Source organism: Gadus macrocephalus, chromosome 12, assembly GCF_031168955.1.
Source record: "Gadus macrocephalus chromosome 12, ASM3116895v1".
Taxonomy (NCBI): Eukaryota; Metazoa; Chordata; class Actinopteri; order Gadiformes; family Gadidae; genus Gadus; species Gadus macrocephalus.
Window position 1 is genome coordinate 23,091,804 of NC_082393.1, and position 19,317 is coordinate 23,111,120.

General features: G+C 45.8%; 1 protein-coding gene across 33 annotated transcripts in view; it reads right to left on the reverse strand.

Annotated features, from left to right (window-relative positions):
- LOC132469750 (tyrosine-protein kinase ABL2-like) overlaps positions 1-19,317 on the reverse strand; it is a 93,430-nt gene that overhangs the window by 20,786 nt on the left and 53,327 nt on the right. For 13 of the 33 annotated variants that reach the window (XM_060067786.1, XM_060067785.1, XM_060067787.1 and 10 more), the window contains 4 exons: positions 10,511-10,810; positions 8,054-8,359; positions 4,531-4,836; positions 1,025-1,330 (listed from right to left, as the gene is read on the reverse strand). In XM_060067786.1, the coding sequence (XP_059923769.1) occupies positions 1,025-1,330; positions 4,531-4,836; positions 8,054-8,359; positions 10,511-10,810 (1,218 nt within the window). Of the gene's footprint in view, positions 1-1,024; positions 1,331-2,759; positions 2,809-4,530; positions 4,837-6,270; positions 6,320-8,053; positions 8,360-9,351; positions 9,368-10,510; positions 10,811-11,256; positions 11,386-17,805; positions 17,896-18,282; positions 18,375-18,736; positions 18,946-19,317 lie in introns of those variants that run through there. The other 20 variants (XM_060067801.1, XM_060067802.1, XM_060067803.1 and 17 more) reach the window with 16 other exon arrangements.

Here is a 19,317-nt window from a genome sequence, read left to right on the forward strand (position 1 = left end):
CACACCGTTTGAATATTATTATGTTGTTGTTGTTTCGGCTGTTGGTGAGTACCGTCTTACAGTTAGCCAACAGGAAGCTAAGAATTCAGTGATCAGGAAGAGCCACAATAAATCCGGAAATGTATTAGCAATAACGACCACTTGAAAACCCTGCTGCGAGTTCAGGTGATGGGTGGATGCTGTCTGATGAGACGGTTAAAGCCGGTACCTGTGGCTTGGTGAGCTGGTTGCTCAGGCTTTGATTGATCACACAATGAAGCTACAGTATCTGTCCAGAGGTTGGTCATCACTCCTGGGGGGGGAGCAGCTGTCAGGAGGAGGTAAACTTCTGCTGACTCACCACATTCCAACCACACGCACTTACAGTTATGTTGCATTGTAAACAAACCATCGGAGCGGCGATGTTCATTCATGCGCGCCCCGCGGAAACTTGAAGAGTGCCGTGCCTTGATGACAACAATCGATGCCAGAGGAGTGCCTCATACGGGCGTGGTTCTGAACGTTTTAGGGAAGGGGAACGGTTGTTACGGCAACCAGGATGACCAGGCATCTACCCAGAGCATTGTAGTCTAGATGCCCATCTCATCCGTTGACACGAGACTTCGAGGTCCAAGCGAATGGGACAACAGAGATTAACAGCATATTGCGCGACACATTAAAAAAAACTATTCACCGCAATGACTTCCCGAGGAACACAAATTTACTTTATAATGCATTTATGCATGCATAAAACCCGTGGTCATTTACGGGGTGGCAGGTGGCTCAGGAAGTAGAGCGAGTGGGCCGGTAACCGGAAGGTTGCTAGTTCAGTCCCCGGCGCCTCCTAGCTAGAGTGGAGGTGTCCCTGAGTGAGACTCCTCACCCTAACTGCTCCGGTGTGTGAATGTGTGCATGAACGGGTGAATGTTAGGCAATATTATAAAGCGCTTTGAGTGAACACTGGTTAGAAAAGTGCCATATAAAAGCAGATCATTTACTGTAATGTATGTCATGTAATGTAATAAGTCTAAGTGCCGGCGGTTACCTTTGGTGATGCTGAGGTCGTCATCGTATTTGGCCACAAAGTCATAGAGCGCCACGAAGAGGTTGGGGTCGCTCTCCGCCGTCCCCAGGAGGTTCTCCTTGTAGCGCCAGCGTACCTCCTCTGTCAGCGCGGCCGAGTCCAGGCCGAGCAGGTACATGGCGGCGCTGCGTGACACGGGGCCGCGGTACCAGCTGTGATTCTCCAGGCTGTTGACGGGCATGATGTAGTTGGACGGCACCAAGCCCTGGCCGTTCTTGGAGAGCACCTCGCTCCACCCGCCATAGTTGTAGCCCAGCAGCTTCTCGCCTGGGGGGGGGGGGGGGGGGGGGGGGGGTAGGAGAAGAGATAAGATGGTGTAGCCGTGGTGTATGGTTTGCTATAAAAAAGAACGGGTGGAACAGGTGACCCAATTTGAACACCGCCGAGGAGATTTATGTAACTGACGCCATTGTGGATGGAGCGAGGTTAGTTTAGTTCATACCGTCATTAAACCAACAATGATATTTCGTTTTTACTAGATCCAACGCACAGGACCAGCAATGTGGTCGGGTGTCTGAGAGGCTTGAAACAAAATGGTTACAGGTTTGATGGTCAGTGAAAACTCCCAACATGTCAGATAACATTATCTAATGAGTCGGAATCACATCCAACTAAGCTTTTTAGCTTTACTTTACTTGCTCTCACATAGATAGCGATACAGACGGTTTGTGTTGTGAAGAGGGGTGGTATCATCAAAAAGACGGTGAGTAGGCCTGACAGCGACTAGAACAGAGTGCTTTTCCTGAGGGGGCAATGGAAACCCTGTCCCATGCCATCACATGCTCCTCTACGTCTGCCCACCTGTCCGTCTCGCTCGCCATTCGTCCGAGTGCTTCCACCATTTAAGCAACCCTCAAATACGTTAATAAAAACCCTAACAGTCATTTTTTTAATCGTTCCGGGCAACATCATAATTTTTGCGAAAGCCACTGATGATGACTTAATCCAGCGGTTCCCAAACTGGGGGTCGCGACGCACCGTCAGGGGGGTCGCGGAGAGATGGGCCAGTTTGCATATTAAAAAAATAAAAAAATAATAATAATAATAATATATATATATATATACGAATAATTATATGAAACATTATAATAAAATACTGGCGTCAGAATAGGCTTTTAATGCACAGCCACTTTGCAGAGAGAAATCCACCTTTGAAAAATAAATAATAATAATAATAATAATAATGGTGATGATTACTACTGCATAATAATAATGATAATAATAATAATAACAACAATAATAATAATGATTTTGAATATTATTATTATGCATAGTAACACATAGTTACATAGTTAGTTACTACATAGTGCACTAAGTTGGGGGGGGGGTGCTGTCGCGCGGGGCGGGGGGTCGCGAAAACAGTCTCAAGTCCAAAAGGGGGTCCCCTGAAAAAAAGTTTGGGAACCACTGACTTAATCAATGCTGGTGAAGTGTCCCCCGTAGGACTTCATCATCCACAACAATCAGCCATCTTGTGGGATGTAAACGCCAAGTCAATGCTCGACCCCTTCCACACGTTATTATTACAGTTGAACGGACTTCATGTCGGAGCACACCGTGGACGTGTCTGGCCCCGGGTTCAAGAGCGAGAGCGAGGGAGAGAAAATAAACACAGGAAGAAACGGTGGGGATGAGGAGGCTTCACGTCGGTGCATGCATGTGCGGCGTGCCCATGCGTGCGTCTGCGTAATCTCACATTTGGGGATCATCAAGGGGAGGCAAGGGGGGTGGGTTCAGTCGGTCCGCTGGTAAAGTGTAGAGCAGGGATGGGCAACTTTCATGATAAAGAGGGCCACATTTTTCATCATAACCATCGGAGGGCCACATGACTGCACACTTCAACTAAACGTAAGCTGAGAGAAGCTACACAATTTTGAATTTGGTAGATATGATTTCCTGTATTCTGGTGCATTTTGGGGATGGCCACTACCTAAAAAATCATCCAGAATCATAACCTATGTACGGTATGTTAATTGAACCAACATACATTAATTTCATGTTTTCCATGCTCAAACAGCCAAATGAATAGTCAGTATTTTTATCAGTGCAAAGGGCTCACATACATCATTCAATGAAGTCAAAAAACAGTGGCCCAACATTAAGTGCAACAACTCACTGTAGTAGTTGTAGTGGCGACTTAAGTGGATATCTTTAATGACTGATATCGCTTCTAAGCAAACTAGACGCATGGTTTTGCCTTCGAATTCTATGAATTCTTCTCATCTTTCTTGACCGAGTTTTCTGTAACTCGATCAATTATTATTATTTATTTTTTTATTATTATGTGTGGGCCTGACTGAGTGAGGAAAATTAGTAACTGGCGGCCCGCAGGCCGCCAGTTGCCCATCCCTGGTGTAGAGGAAGAAAGAAAAATAACAAACAAAAGAAACAAAACGAGCTGAAAGGATGAGGGGATCGCCGTCATTCTGGACTCTCACAGTAGCACACCGTTTGAATATTATTATGTTGTTGTTGTTTCGGCTGTTGGTGAGTACCGTCTTACAGTTAGCCAACAGGAAGCTAAGAATTCAGTGATCAGGAAGAGCCACAATAAATCCGGAAATGTATTAGCAATAACGACCACTTGAAAACCCTGCTGCGAGTTCAGGTGATGGGTGGATGCTGTCTGATGAGACGGTTAAAGCCGGTACCTGTGGCTTGGTGAGCTGGTTGCTCAGGCTTTGATTGATCACACAATGAAGCTACAGTATCTGTCCAGAGGTTGGTCATCACTCCTGGGGGGGGAGCAGCTGTCAGGAGGAGGTAAACTTCTGCTGACTCACCACATTCCAACCACACGCACTTACAGTTATGTTGCATTGTAAACAAACCATCGGAGCGGCGATGTTCATTCATGCGCGCCCCGCGGAAACTTGAAGAGTGCCGTGCCTTGATGACAACAATCGATGCCAGAGGAGTGCCTCATACGGGCGTGGTTCTGAACGTTTTAGGGAAGGGGAACGGTTGTTACGGCAACCAGGATGACCAGGCATCTACCCAGAGCATTGTAGTCTAGATGCCCATCTCATCCGTTGACACGAGACTTCGAGGTCCAAGCGAATGGGACAACAGAGATTAACAGCATATTGCGCGACACATTAAAAAAAACTATTCACCGCAATGACTTCCCGAGGAACACAAATTTACTTTATAATGCATTTATGCATGCATAAAACCCGTGGTCATTTACGGGGTGGCAGGTGGCTCAGGAAGTAGAGCGAGTGGGCCGGTAACCGGAAGGTTGCTAGTTCAGTCCCCGGCGCCTCCTAGCTAGAGTGGAGGTGTCCCTGAGTGAGACTCCTCACCCTAACTGCTCCGGTGTGTGAATGTGTGCATGAACGGGTGAATGTTAGGCAATATTATAAAGCGCTTTGAGTGAACACTGGTTAGAAAAGTGCCATATAAAAGCAGATCATTTACTGTAATGTATGTCATGTAATGTAATAAGTCTAAGTGCCGGCGGTTACCTTTGGTGATGCTGAGGTCGTCATCGTATTCGGCCACAAAGTCATAGAGCGCCACGAAGAGGTTGGGGTCGCTCTCCGCCGTCCCCAGGAGGTTCTCCTTGTAGCGCCAGCGTACCTCCTCTGTCAGCGCGGCCGAGTCCAGGCCGAGCAGGTACATGGCGGCGCTGCGTGACACGGGGCCGCGGTACCAGCTGTGATTCTCCAGGCTGTTGACGGGCATGATGTAGTTGGACGGCACCAAGCCCTGGCCGTTCTTGGAGAGCACCTCGCTCCACCCGCCATAGTTGTAGCCCAGCAGCTTCTCGCCTGGGGGGGGGGGGGGGGGGGGGGGGGGGGTAGGAGAAGAGATAAGATGGTGTAGCCGTGGTGTATGGTTTGCTATAAAAAAGAACGGGTGGAACAGGTGACCCAATTTGAACACCGCCGAGGAGATTTATGTAACTGACGCCATTGTGGATGGAGCGAGGTTAGTTTAGTTCATACCGTCATTAAACCAACAATGATATTTCGTTTTTACTAGATCCAACGCACAGGACCAGCAATGTGGTCGGGTGTCTGAGAGGCTTGAAACAAAATGGTTACAGGTTTGATGGTCAGTGAAAACTCCCAACATGTCAGATAACATTATCTAATGAGTCGGAATCACATCCAACTAAGCTTTTTAGCTTTACTTTACTTGCTCTCACATAGATAGCGATACAGACGGTTTGTGTTGTGAAGAGGGGTGGTATCATCAAAAAGACGGTGAGTAGGCCTGACAGCGACTAGAACAGAGTGCTTTTCCTGAGGGGGCAATGGAAACCCTGTCCCATGCCATCACATGCTCCTCTACGTCTGCCCACCTGTCCGTCTCGCTCGCCATTCGTCCGAGTGCTTCCACCATTTAAGCAACCCTCAAATACGTTAATAAAAACCCTAACAGTCATTTTTTTAATCGTTCCGGGCAACATCATAATTTTTGCGAAAGCCACTGATGATGACTTAATCCAGCGGTTCCCAAACTGGGGGTCGCGACGCACCGTCAGGGGGGTCGCGGAGAGATGGGCCAGTTTGCATATTAAAAAAATAAAAAAATAATAATAATAATAATATATATATATATATACGAATAATTATATGAAACATTATAATAAAATACTGGCGTCAGAATAGGCTTTTAATGCACAGCCACTTTGCAGAGAGAAATCCACCTTTGAAAAATAAATAATAATAATAATAATAATAATGGTGATGATTACTACTGCATAATAATAATGATAATAATAATAATAACAACAATAATAATAATGATTTTGAATATTATTATTATGCATAGTAACACATAGTTACATAGTTAGTTACTACATAGTGCACTAAATTGGGGGGGGGGGGGTGCTGTCGCGCGGGGCGGGGGGTCGCGAAAACAGTCTCAAGTCCAAAAGGGGGTCCCCTGAAAAAAAGTTTGGGAACCACTGACTTAATCAATGCTGGTGAAGTGTCCCCCGTAGGACTTCATCATCCACAACAATCAGCCATCTTGTGGGATGTAAACGCCAAGTCAATGCTCGACCCCTTCCACACGTTATTATTACAGTTGAACGGACTTCATGTCGGAGCACACCGTGGACGTGTCTGGCCCCGGGTTCAAGAGCGAGAGCGAGGGAGAGAAAATAAACACAGGAAGAAACGGTGGGGATGAGGAGGCTTCACGTCGGTGCATGCATGTGCGGCGTGCCCATGCGTGCGTCTGCGTAATCTCACATTTGGGGATCATCAAGGGGAGGCAAGGGGGGTGGGTTCAGTCGGTCCGCTGGTAAAGTGTAGAGCAGGGATGGGCAACTTTCATGATAAAGAGGGCCACATTTTTCATCATAACCATCGGAGGGCCACATGACTGCACACTTCAACTAAACGTAAGCTGAGAGAAGCTACACAATTTTGAATTTGGTAGATATGATTTCCTGTATTCTGGTGCATTTTGGGGATGGCCACTACCTAAAAAATCATCCAGAATCATAACCTATGTACGGTATGTTAATTGAACCAACATACATTAATTTCATGTTTTCCATGCTCAAACAGCCAAATGAATAGTCAGTATTTTTATCAGTGCAAAGGGCTCACATACATCATTCAATGAAGTCAAAAAACAGTGGCCCAACATTAAGTGCAACAACTCACTGTAGTAGTTGTAGTGGCGACTCAAGTGGATATCTTTAATGACTGATATCGCTTCTAAGCAAACTAGACGCATGGTTTTGCCTTCGAATTCTATGAATTCTTCTCATCTTTCTTGACCGAGTTTTCTGTAACTCGATCAATTATTATTATTATTTTTTTTATTATTTTTTTTATTATTATGTGTAGGCCTGACTGAGTGAGGAAAATTAGTAACTGGCGGCCCGCAGGCCGCCAGTTGCCCATCCCTGGTGTAGAGGAAGAAAGAAAAATAACAAACAAAAGAAACAAAACGAGCTGAAAGGATGAGGGGATCGCCGTCATTCTGGACTCTCACAGTAGCACACCGTTTGAATATTATTATGTTGTTGTTGTTTCGGCTGTTGGTGAGTACCGTCTTACAGTTAGCCAACAGGAAGCTAAGAATTCAGTGATCAGGAAGAGCCACAATAAATCCGGAAATGTATTAGCAATAACGACCACTTGAAAACCCTGCTGCGAGTTCAGGTGATGGGTGGATGCTGTCTGATGAGACGGTTAAAGCCGGTACCTGTGGCTTGGTGAGCTGGTTGCTCAGGCTTTGATTGATCACACAATGAAGCTACAGTATCTGTCCAGAGGTTGGTCATCACTCCTGGGGGGGGAGCAGCTGTCAGGAGGAGGTAAACTTCTGCTGACTCACCACATTCCAACCACACGCACTTACAGTTATGTTGCATTGTAAACAAACCATCGGAGCGGCGACGTTCATTCATGCGCGCCCCGCGGAAACTTGAAGAGTGCCGTGCCTTGATGACAACAATCGATGCCAGAGGAGTGCCTCATACGGGCGTGGTTCTGAACGTTTTAGGGAAGGGGAACGGTTGTTACGGCAACCAGGATGACCAGGCATCTACCCAGAGCATTGTAGTCTAGATGCCCATCTCATCCGTTGACACGAGACTTCGAGGTCCAAGCGAATGGGACAACAGAGATTAACAGCATATTGCGCGACACATTAAAAAAAACTATTCACCGCAATGACTTCCCGAGGAACACAAATTTACTTTATAATGCATTTATGCATGCATAAAACCCGTGGTCATTTACGGGGTGGCAGGTGGCTCAGGAAGTAGAGCGAGTGGGCCGGTAACCGGAAGGTTGCTAGTTCAGTCCCCGGCGCCTCCTAGCTAGAGTGGAGGTGTCCCTGAGTGAGACTCCTCACCCTAACTGCTCCGGTGTGTGAATGTGTGCATGAATGGGTGAATGTTAGGCAATATTATAAAGCGCTTTGAGTGAACACTGGTTAGAAAAGTGCCATATAAAAGCAGATCATTTACTGTAATGTATGTCATGTAATGTAATAAGTCTAAGTGCCGGCGGTTACCTTTGGTGATGCTGAGGTCGTCATCGTATTCGGCCACAAAGTCATAGAGCGCCACGAAGAGGTTGGGGTCGCTCTCCGCCGTCCCCAGGAGGTTCTCCTTGTAGCGCCAGCGTACCTCCTCTGTCAGCGCGGCCGAGTCCAGGCCGAGCAGGTACATGGCGGCGCTGCGCGACACGGGGCCGCGGTACCAGCTGTGATTCTCCAGGCTGTTGACGGGCATGATGTAGTTGGACGGCACCAAGCCCTGGCCGTTCTTGGAGAGCACCTCGCTCCACCCGCCATAGTTGTAGCCCAGCAGCTTCTCGCCTGGATGGGGGGGGGGGGGGGGGGGAGGGGTAGGAGAAGAGATAAGATGGTGTAGCCGTGGTGTATGGTTTGCTATAAAAAAGAACGGGTGGAACAGGTGACCCAATTTGAACACCGCCGAGGAGATTTATGTAACTGACGCCATTGTGGATGGAGCGAGGTTAGTTTAGTTCATACCGTCATTAAACCAACAACGATATTTTGTTTTTACTAGATCCAACGCACAGGACCAGCAATGTGGTCGGGTGTCTGAGAGGCTTGAAACAAAATGGTTACAGGTTTGATGGTCAGTGAAAACTCCCAACATGTCAGATAACATTATCTAATGAGTCGGAATCACACCCAACTAAGCTTTTTAGCTTTACTTTACTTGCTCTCACATAGATAGCGATACAGACGGTTTGGGTTGTGAAGAGGGGTGGTATCATCAAAAAGACGGTGAGTAGGCCTGACAGCGACTAGAACAGAGTGCTTTTCCTGAGGGGGCAATGGAAACCCTGTCTCATGCCATCACATGCTCCTCTACGGCTGCCCACCTGTCCGTCTCGCTCGCCATTCGTCCGAGTGCTTCCACCATTTGAGCAACCCTCAAATACGTTAATAAAAACCCTAACAGTCATTTTTTAAATCTTTCTGGGCAACATCATCATTTTTGCGAAAGCCACTGATGATGACTTAATCGATGCTGGTGAAGTGTCCCCCGTAGGACTTCATCATCCACAACAATCAGCCATCTTGTGGGATGTAAACGCCAAGTCAATGCTCGACCCCTTCCACACGTTATTATTACAGTTGAACGGACTTCATGTCGGAGCACACCGTGGACGTGTCTGGCCCCGGGTTCAAGAGCGAGAGCGAGGGAGAGAAAATAAACACAGGAAGAAACGGTGGGGATGAGGAGGCTTCACGTCGGTGCATGCATGTGCGGCGTGCCCATGCGAGCATCTGCGTAATCTCACATTTGGGGATCATAAAGGGGCGGCAAGGGGGGTGGGTTCAGTCGGTCCGCTGGTAAAGTGTAGAGGAAGAAAGAAAAATAACACACAAAAGAAACAAGACGAGCTGAAAGGATGAGGGGATCGCCGTCATTCTTGACTCTCACAGTAGCACACCGTTTGAATAATATTAATCACACAGAATATTATTATGTTGTTGTTGTTTCGGCTGTTGGTGAGTACCGTCTTACAGTTAGCCAACAGGAAAGTAAGAATTCAGTGATCAGGAAGAGCCACAATAAATCCGGAAATGTATTAGCAATAACGACCACTTGAAAACCCTGCTGCGAGTTCAGGTGATGGGTGGATGCTGTCTGATGAGACGGTTAAAGCCGGTACCTGTGGCTTGGTGAGCTGGTTGCTCAGGCTTTGATTGATCACACAATGAAGCTACAGTATCTGTCCAGAGGTTGGTCATCACTCCTGGGGGGGGAGCAGCTGTCAGGAGGAGGTAAACTTCTGCTGACTCACCACATTCCAACCACACGCACTTACAGTTATGTTGCATTGTAAACAAACCATCGGAGCAGCGACGTTCATTCATGCACGCCACGCGGAAACTTGAAAAGAGTGCCGTGCCTTGATGACAACAATCAATGCCAGAGGAGTGCCTCATACGGGCGTGGTTCTGAACGTTTTAGGGAAGGGGAACGGTTGTTACGGAACCAGGATGACCAGGCATCTACCCAGAGCATTGTAGTCTAGATGCCCATCTCATCCGTTGACACGAGACTTCGAGGTCCAAGCGAATGGGACAACAGAGATTAACAGCATATTGCGCGACACATTAAAAAAAACTATTCACAGCAATGACTTCCCGCGGAACACAAATGTACTTTATAATGCATTTATGCATGCATAAAACCCGTGGTCATTTACGGGGTGGCAGGTGGCTCAGGAAGTAGAGCGAGTGGGCCGGTAACCGGAAGGTTGCTAGTTCAGTCCCCGGCGCCTCCTAGCTAGAGTGGAGGTGTCCCTGAGTGAGACTCCTCCCCCTAACTGCTCCGGTGTGTGAATGTGTGCATGAATGGGTGAATGTTAGGCAATATTATAAAGCGCTTTGAGTGAACACTGGTTAGAAAAGTGCCATATAATAGCAGATCATTTACTGTAATGTATGTCATGTAATGTAATAAGTCTAAGTGCCGGCGGTTACCTTTGGTGATGCTGAGCTCGTCATCGTATTCGGCCACAAAGTCATCGAGCGCCACGAAGAGGTTGGGGTCGCTCTCCGCCGTCCCCAGGAGGTTCTCCTTGTAGCGCCAGCGTACCTCCTCTGTCAGCGTGTCCAGGCCGAGCAGGTACATGGCGGCGCTGCGCGACACGGGGCCGCGGTACCAGCTGTGATTCTCCAGGCTGTTGACGGGCATGATGTAGTTGGACGGCACCAAGCCCTGGCCGTTCTTGGAGAGCACCTCGCTCCACCCGCCGTAGTTGTAGCCCAGCAGCATCTCGCCTGGGTGGGAGGGGGTGTCATCCAAAAGACACTTGGTTATAAGGCATACCAACGCATTTAAGGGCAGAGGACAGTAAGACACACGTATGAGGTTTTTGATCCTGTGTGCAAGGAACACATCCCAAAGCTGTGCGTGTTGAGACCTGGCCCGGGCCACTCCTGCCCGTCCCAGCCCCCCCTGACGTCAGCAGTGTTGCAGAGGTGGAGGAACGTGTGGAGGAATGGGATACACCATACCAAACTGAACAGCCTGACAGACACTGTACCTGAGTGAGACTCCTCCCCCTAACTGCTCCGGTGTGTGAATGTGTGCATGAATGGGTGAATGTTAGGCAATATTGTAAAGCGCTTTGAGTGAACACTGGTTAGAAAAGTGCCATGTAATAGCAGATCATTTACTGTAATGTATGACATGTAATGTAATAAGTCTAGGTGCCGGCAGTTACCTTTGGTGAAGCTGAGCTCGTCATCGTTTCTGGCCTCAAAGTCATAGAGCGCCACGAAGAGGTTAGGGTCGCTCTCGACCGCCTCAGTCAGCTCGTCCGAGTCCAGGCCGAAGGGCCGAGGCAGGGCTTCTGGAGGAATACGAGGGGCATTTAACCCAGCAACCCAATGGTCCGACAATGAAACCGAAAAAGGGGAAATAACACAAAAACAAACTGAACTAAAGCAATCCAAACTAAATAGTAGAGGTGCACCGAAAATTCGGCAACCGAAAAAATTTGGCCGAAAACGCAAAAAAAGACACATTCGGCTTTCGGCCGAAAGCCAAATGAGTGGCCGAATCGGAGGCCGAAAGTGGTGGTGACGCAAAATTATACAATCTTGTCTGATTACACAAGCAAGGAGCACAGGCCACCTATACGATCTCAAAATAGTCAAATGTAACAATTACGCCACCCCCTCTAGCTTTTTATAGGTTGTGAGTTGTTTTGTTTACCTCGCCATGAACCGCGGGAATGTTTAATCTAACGTTCGTAAGCTAGTGAATGAGCGCTGGCTCAACCTGTCAGCAGAGGGAGCAGCCGCCGCGGTGTGTTTCCGCGGGACCTCCAGACCTTTTGCTTACACTGCAGTGCTGAGTTCAGGCCAACAGCAAATCGGATCAGCCCGACGCGTTATTAGATCAGGCCTGGTGCGGGCCTGCGTCCGTGCACACGTCTACATGCGGTAGTTAATAGTAGGGAGTCATTGGTTATTCCCGCTCACAGTCACCGACGTAATGAGTCGACGTCGTTAAAATACAAAGAACTTAGCCTCTGCCTGTGATGCGCGCGTTAAACCCCCCCCCCCCCCTGTTAAAGACACCTTTTGGAGCTGTTAGGTTACCTTGAATAGAGCGCTGGGACGTGGGGGGACTGCGCCGGTCGCTCGGGGGGGACTCTGTATATATATACGTATGTATGTATGTATGTATGTATGTATGTATGTATGTGTGTGTGTGTATATATATATATATGTATATATATATATATATATATATATATATATATATATATATATATATATATATATATGTGTATATATAAAAAAAAACAGAATGAATTGAAGGGCATTAATGAAACTGATATCAGTTCTCCAACATTTGAAGATTTCAAATAAACATTTTTCCTTGAAAAACATGTCTAAACATTTATTGTAAGCAGTAGATTTAAGCAATATTTAAAAATAGTGTTTTGACAACTTTAAACGGAACCGTCATTTTCGGTTTCGGTTTCGGTATTCGGCCAAGCGATTAATTATTTTTCGGTTTCGGTTTCGGCCACAAATTTTCATTTCGGTGCATCTCTACTAAATAGCAAAGCAGAACCATAACAAAACCAAAACAAAACAGCACAGCTAAAACAGAACAACTAAAACCGTACAAAGCAGCACAGCTAAAACAGAACAACTAAGCAGCAGGAAATCCTAAAAAACAAGACACTAATTAATAAAAGTTTATTGTAAGGCGCGAGGGTTGCTGGAAAAGCGGAGACGTATGCAGACGTTTGCAGTGACGTCATGACGTTGCTCTCGCCGGCTCCATGGCTGGCTCTGGCCGGTGTGAAACCAACTGGTTCATAACAGGGATAAGGCTGGAACCGGTTTTGAACTGGCCATAGCACCAGCCCGGAACTGGCTCTTGGTTCTTTTTGGTGTGAAAGAGGCCCATAAGAAAGATGGACGAAAAGAGACACTGATGAAGCCAGCAGTTGTCGAGTGCTGTATCCTAAACACGTTGTACCATTCTTTCTCTGTTATCTCGATCCCAAGCCCTCTTTCCCACTTTTCTTTTACATACATAGTACAGATTCCCCTGCTCTTCAGCAGACCTTGGTATAGTGCTGAGATCCCCCTACTCTTTCCCCCTGTATATGCATCAGTCAGTACCTTAATTACTCCATGTTGTTCGGTGGCTTTATCCATTTTTATTTCCCTTATATAATAATCCCTTACTTGTAGATATCTAAAGTGGTCACCCCTCTCTAATCTAAACCTCTTTTAAATATTGAAAACTCTGTATTTCCCCTTTTTCTACTATTGTGCATATTGCCGTGATGCCTCCTCTTTCACATTTCTTGAAACCATGAACTTTTTCCTTGTTGAACTTTATTGTCATTCCTTGACCATCTCAAAATCTTCATCTCTTTTTCTAATTTGTATCTCTTTACTATAGTGTTCCAAATGTTTAAAGTAAAGTTAGTTATTGAGTCTATTAAGCCTTCCTGTTTCTTAAATCCCCCACTAGTGCTTGAATCCGATAGCCCTCCCCCCTTATTTCAATATCTTTACATTTGGCTACGTAGTTCCCATGCCACAGCTCTGACCTTTGCTGCATAGTAGTAATCTTTTAAACTGGGCACCGCCATCCCTCCTCTCTCCTTAGGCAACTGTAGTGTTGCAAGCCTAATCCTTGGTCTCTTTCCCCCCCAGATGAACCTTGAGAACCACTTATCCCACTCCATTATATGACTTTGTGGTACAGATATGGGTAAAGTCTGATAGAGATACAATAACCTTGGCAGTATGTTCATTTTTACTATTTCAGTCCTTGAACTGAAGTCCAAGACCTGTCCTGGCCACCTTGCCAAGTCCCCCTTAATGTCCCATCTCAATTTGTATTTATCTTTGATCTCTATCGTTGGTGTGTAATTTAGAGCCAAAATCTGTGTCTTTGTCACATTAAGACTATACCCTGAATAGTGCCCGCATTCCTCCAGTAGATCCATCAGTAATGGAAAGCTTGTGTCTGGTTGTATGCGATCACGTCATCCGCAAATAGGCCCAATTTGTATTCTGATCCTCTTATCTCCACCCCCTTGATATTATGATGCTGCCTAATCGCTTGAGCTAATGGTTCGATGAAGGTATGGAAAAGTGTCGGTGATAAACACACTTGTCTAGTGGACTGCTCTAGCTTAATCCGATCCGTCAGACTACCATTCACTTTCACTCTTGCCGTTGGCTCTTGATACAATGACCGTATGCATTTGAAGTGTCCCCGTGATTGAAGCCAAATTTTTCTAGGACTTTATACAGGTAGGTCCACCCCACACAATCAAATGCCTTTTCTGTGTCCAAACTCACTAAGACCACATTCATTCATCTCCTTTTAACTTTCTCCAATATTTGAATTGGCTTCCTTATATTGTTCTGTGCCTGCCTTCCTTTTATAAAACTAGTCGGGTCATCATCTATAATATCCGAGTTGAAGAATTGATTCAGCCCTTCCCCTATCGATGGTAAGTCTAGCCCCTCTTAAGAATGTCTTGATACTCTTTTCATCTGCTGCAGCTGGTTGTGTGTATGGTATCCTATAATATTCCTCAAATGCTCCCCTCTATTTCCTCAGGCTCTTTTAATAACTCATTAGTGTTCGGGTTCCTAATCTTATGAATGTGATTAATGTTTGTTGTACCCTAAATCCTTCTGGCCAACACACTTCCTTAAATATAGATGCGCAAGTAAATATGGGCTATTATGACATGGCTCTTCTCAATGCCGTGGAACGCGCCGTTCACTTGCATGGGCCTTTCACAACAACGCCAGCGTCTTCGGTTGCTAAGCGACGTCAACGTCTTTGGCTAACTATTTCTCTGCTGATCAACACTAAGAATGGTAACAAATAAATTGTAAAAAGACACACCGAGTGAAGTTATTTTTTCGTTTGGCAAATAGCCGCTCATTAACGAAAATAAGCCCCTTCAGCTCGAGGCAAGACACCTCCGTTGCGCGTCGGGGTCCTGTTCGCCCTGTCTGGGCTTATTGTCCCGATAATGAACGCTGTTCTATTATCCCCTACTTAACGTCAATATTACTCTATGTGGAAGGGAAAATAGCATTATTTGTAATTAAAATGTTATGCGGCTGTATTTTCAGAGAGCTCCACAGATATTTGAGTTTGCTGCTTTCATGGGAGCCAGACCTCTCTCTATGGGAGCTCAGCTCCCACTGGCTCCCACCTAACTCTAACACTGCCTGCAAATCAAGATCCCATCCATTTCCACAGCTATGACATCTAATAGCTCCTCAAAGTAGTCTTACCGCTGTCCGGCACTGACACATTAATCACTGTAACCATTTGTCCTTCCATTTTTCCCTTAACCACCATACCTTCCTTCCCTGTTACATATTTCTTTGTTTCAAATTTAAGAGTTTTTAATTAGTGTGGCCACTCCTATTTGACTAGTAAATGAGCTATAAAACGCGTTGTTGCATACATATCTTTTAAATTGTTCATGTTCTTTTGAAGACGGATGTGTTTCTTGTAAAAAAAATAACCTGCACCTCCTCCTTTCTAAATTTTGTTAACACTTTTCCCCCTTTTTATCATATTATTCATACCATTAACATTTAATGACACCATTCTTATACCCCTACGTTGCATTATAATTCCTCTCGAAACATTCTTCTGTTCTCCACATGTGACATAACCCAATATGTAAAATAACAGAAACCGCTGAACTAAAAAACAAATTTTAACAAGGTGAGGGGTAGAGCCTCTCCTAGTGAGAGGGGCCCCTTAGTGGCGGAGATCTCCTCAGGCGTTGATCTCCCGAGCTCACTATAAGTGACCAACATCTAAATTCTAGTTAAATACACCCTATGTAAGAAATGTATTGCATACGTTTTCAACCGCTGAGAGGTAGCGGCCGTGGCGTAGTGGATTAGTATAAAGGCGCGTTCACTCTGCTGGTGATAACGAGACGGCTCGCCAGTGATGACGCCCCCGCGTGTTCAGTTTCAAGTTTGCATGCCTCTATTTGCTTGATGCCTATCACCTACTATCCTTTTGCATTTATTTATGAGAAGCAAATACAGTATTGCCACGCTATGGAAGGCAACACTTCCCCTTATCTAGAGCTGGTTTACCAGTAGACAACGTTTACAACTGAGCTAAGTCGATGCCAACAGACGGTTACAACGTTAATCAATAGTAAAGTGATATGATGGTTGATTATTTTATATTGAGTAAAACGTTTGTGTTCCAACATGTAGTAAACCATACGTCACCAACTGGGCAACTCTGTCAAAATTTGGCCCGAGATGCCGAATGGAAGTAGAACCATAAGAGTGTCATGAGTAGGGTTGGGTATCGTTTGGGTTTTATCCGATACCGGTGCCTACTCGATACTTTTCAAACGGTTCCGGTGCTAAAACGGTTCTCAAACCGGTTCTTAAAAAAACGAAACGGCACACACTTGCATTAAGCAGAAAGTCAGGGGACACTGAGTTGAATGGCAACGGTGTTTGCTAGCCTACTTGATATGCAAGATTTACGGTTGGCATTCAATTACTCGACTTACCCGAAGAGGCTGCTGTGACTGATACATATCTTTTTAAAATTACAAATAATTTTAATTACTCACTGAAAGCAGGCAGGCACGCATCATGGCGCAACATTACTGCCAAAGTCATATTAAGTAATATAACTCATGTGCGCAAGGCAGCCACAGGAGACGCCAACTTTGTTTTCAACCGCTCGGTACCGCGCTGTATTAATTCCCAAGTTTTGAAAAGAAAAAGTATTTGACGCGTATAACGACTCTGTTTTTGATTTGTTTAGTTGGTTTTTGAACAGCAAGTTTTGGATGCATGCATCGGCTTTGAGTTTGTTTGTTAATTTAAAAATTACATTCGCTCGCAACACACACACACACACACACACACACACACACACACACACACACACACACACACACACACACACACACACACACACACACACACACACACACACACACACACACACACACACTACAACCTGCCGATCTTCAATCAAAACAACATCAAGTAAGCGATGCCACAGCGCGTTGACAAGTCCGTCCCGAGTCTCGAGGCGCCCATAGGCTTTATGGTTTATATGTTTGAAAGCCGTGACACACTCTTTTACCAGTTGGCCTGAAATACCACGCCTCGCAGTCATTGTTTACCGCAACATTGAGAAGGGTCCCGTCTGAAACTGAGTCGCGCAGCGCTGCGTTCCGAACGTTGTGTAATCAAATACACCGGTATGGCGGTAGGCTCTATAATAAAATCATATCCTAACGAAAATACACACCGTTATTCAGTGAGAACCGAAAGGTACCGAAATGTGCGTTCTTATTCGATCTCGTTACAACCGTTTACGTCGGAACCGGTTCCCTACTGGAACCGAGTTTCGGTGCTCAACCCTAGTCATGAGGTGTCGTTCATGCAAACTTTACGACGTCGCCAAAATGTTTTGCCCATAATTTCCAGCGATGTGAACGGCATAAGCTGAAAACCTGCTCCTGAACAGGTATGGTTGAGAGCATAAGTCAACATGATACAGCGACGCCAAAAGAGATTGACTTTCGTGTCCCAGCTAACCCAGGCTTTGAGCGCAACATACCTCCCTAACCAACTAATCGATGTTCGTAGTACAGGCCACTGGTTCAGACACAAAATCAAGCAATTGTCCAGTACAAAAACAACAACAACAACAACAACAACAACAACAAAAAGAGACTGCCGGTGAAGTCTGTATCCTCTACCTGTCTCCTGGGGCCCATTGGCCTGGCCCAAAACTTGGGGGGCCGATCCATTTAGACTGGTCAACTGGTCCTCAAAGCTGCTGCTCACCACTAGGCAAAAAATAAATAAAAATAACATCATCTATCTGACTCTATGAACAACCACTGGAGTCCTGCTATACACAAGACACGCACACTGATCTAATGCGGCGTGCGGAGCACAAGCAGGTAGCCACTGTGGGGGGGGAGGGATTTGGATTGTGTGGGTGTGTGTGCATGAGGAGGGACGAGGCACACTCTCTCCATGAAACGCATAACATCATACCTCGAGACTGGGCTATGACGAAAGCAACACCTTGCCAACCGCAACAACAAGGAAATAGCTTCACGAGATTGTTTTAAGTATTCTTTTGATTTTAAATAGATAACAAATGCATGTTAAAACTGGCTATGGTGTGGTCAAACAGACATTTTAAAAGACTCAACAAAAAGAGTCACCTTCGAGATTCGTAGTCCAACTGGTCTTCGAGCTTGCACACCTTCTTCTTGATGATGTCCATCTTCTTGGTGTCTATGAACAAAGCGTTCTCCTGCAACACAAAAACAATTTAACATTGTTAGTGTACATCATGGCGCATGGCTTATCCTTCACATAGCCAGTATGCTACGCAGAAAAACATTAAACTGCATTAGTAACTTTTTCACTGCAGTCACCACTTTTGGGTTTAAAGATATTGGTAACTGTAACTGCAGCCAGTGAAACACTAGACACTGCAGTGCCTAAGAAAAAAGGATTTTGCCCTCGCTAAATGAATTTGGCCTGCGGAGAATGGGAGGACATCTAATTTGAACAAAATTGATGGCTGCAGTGCAAAAAGTACATAGTGCATGCATAGAAAGTGCCCAACATAAAGCTGAAGTGGAAGCTACTTCACTTCAGAACAGAACTCACCCCAGATGCCCACTTGGCGTACATCACGCCGTTCAACTCTCCTTCACTTGTTCATAGTCTTAAGACTCTGCATGTCCGCCGTGATGCGGTGCTTCTTGCCGCAGTAGAAGGGCTTTGTGTGGAACACGATGTTGGCGCTGTAGCCCGACTTGGAGCAGACGACGCTGCACTCGCCGCCCAGCTCCATCCAGGGCACCGTCAGGATGGACCTGCACACACAGGCGGAGGAGGGGTCGATGGTGGTGGTGGTGGGTGGCGTAGTTCAAACACATAATCATAATATTATTAAACATACCTTAAAACCGTATTTTTAAGTTAAATAATTGTATAGGTTCTCCTTTTAACCATTAATTCTAATTATTTCAATAGCATTCATTCTCATACATTTCATTTTTTTTTACTTCTCTGTAGCACTTTGAGATTTGATGGATCCCAGCCACCAGCGGTTGCTCTTTCCATTTATGATATAAGACATATAGAGAGCTTGTTTGTAAGCAGAGCTGTCCAACCGCTAGTCACATGAGGTGTCACATGTTTCAGATCAGTCCTTCAGTTGACAAGGTCATACAGGGTTTGACACT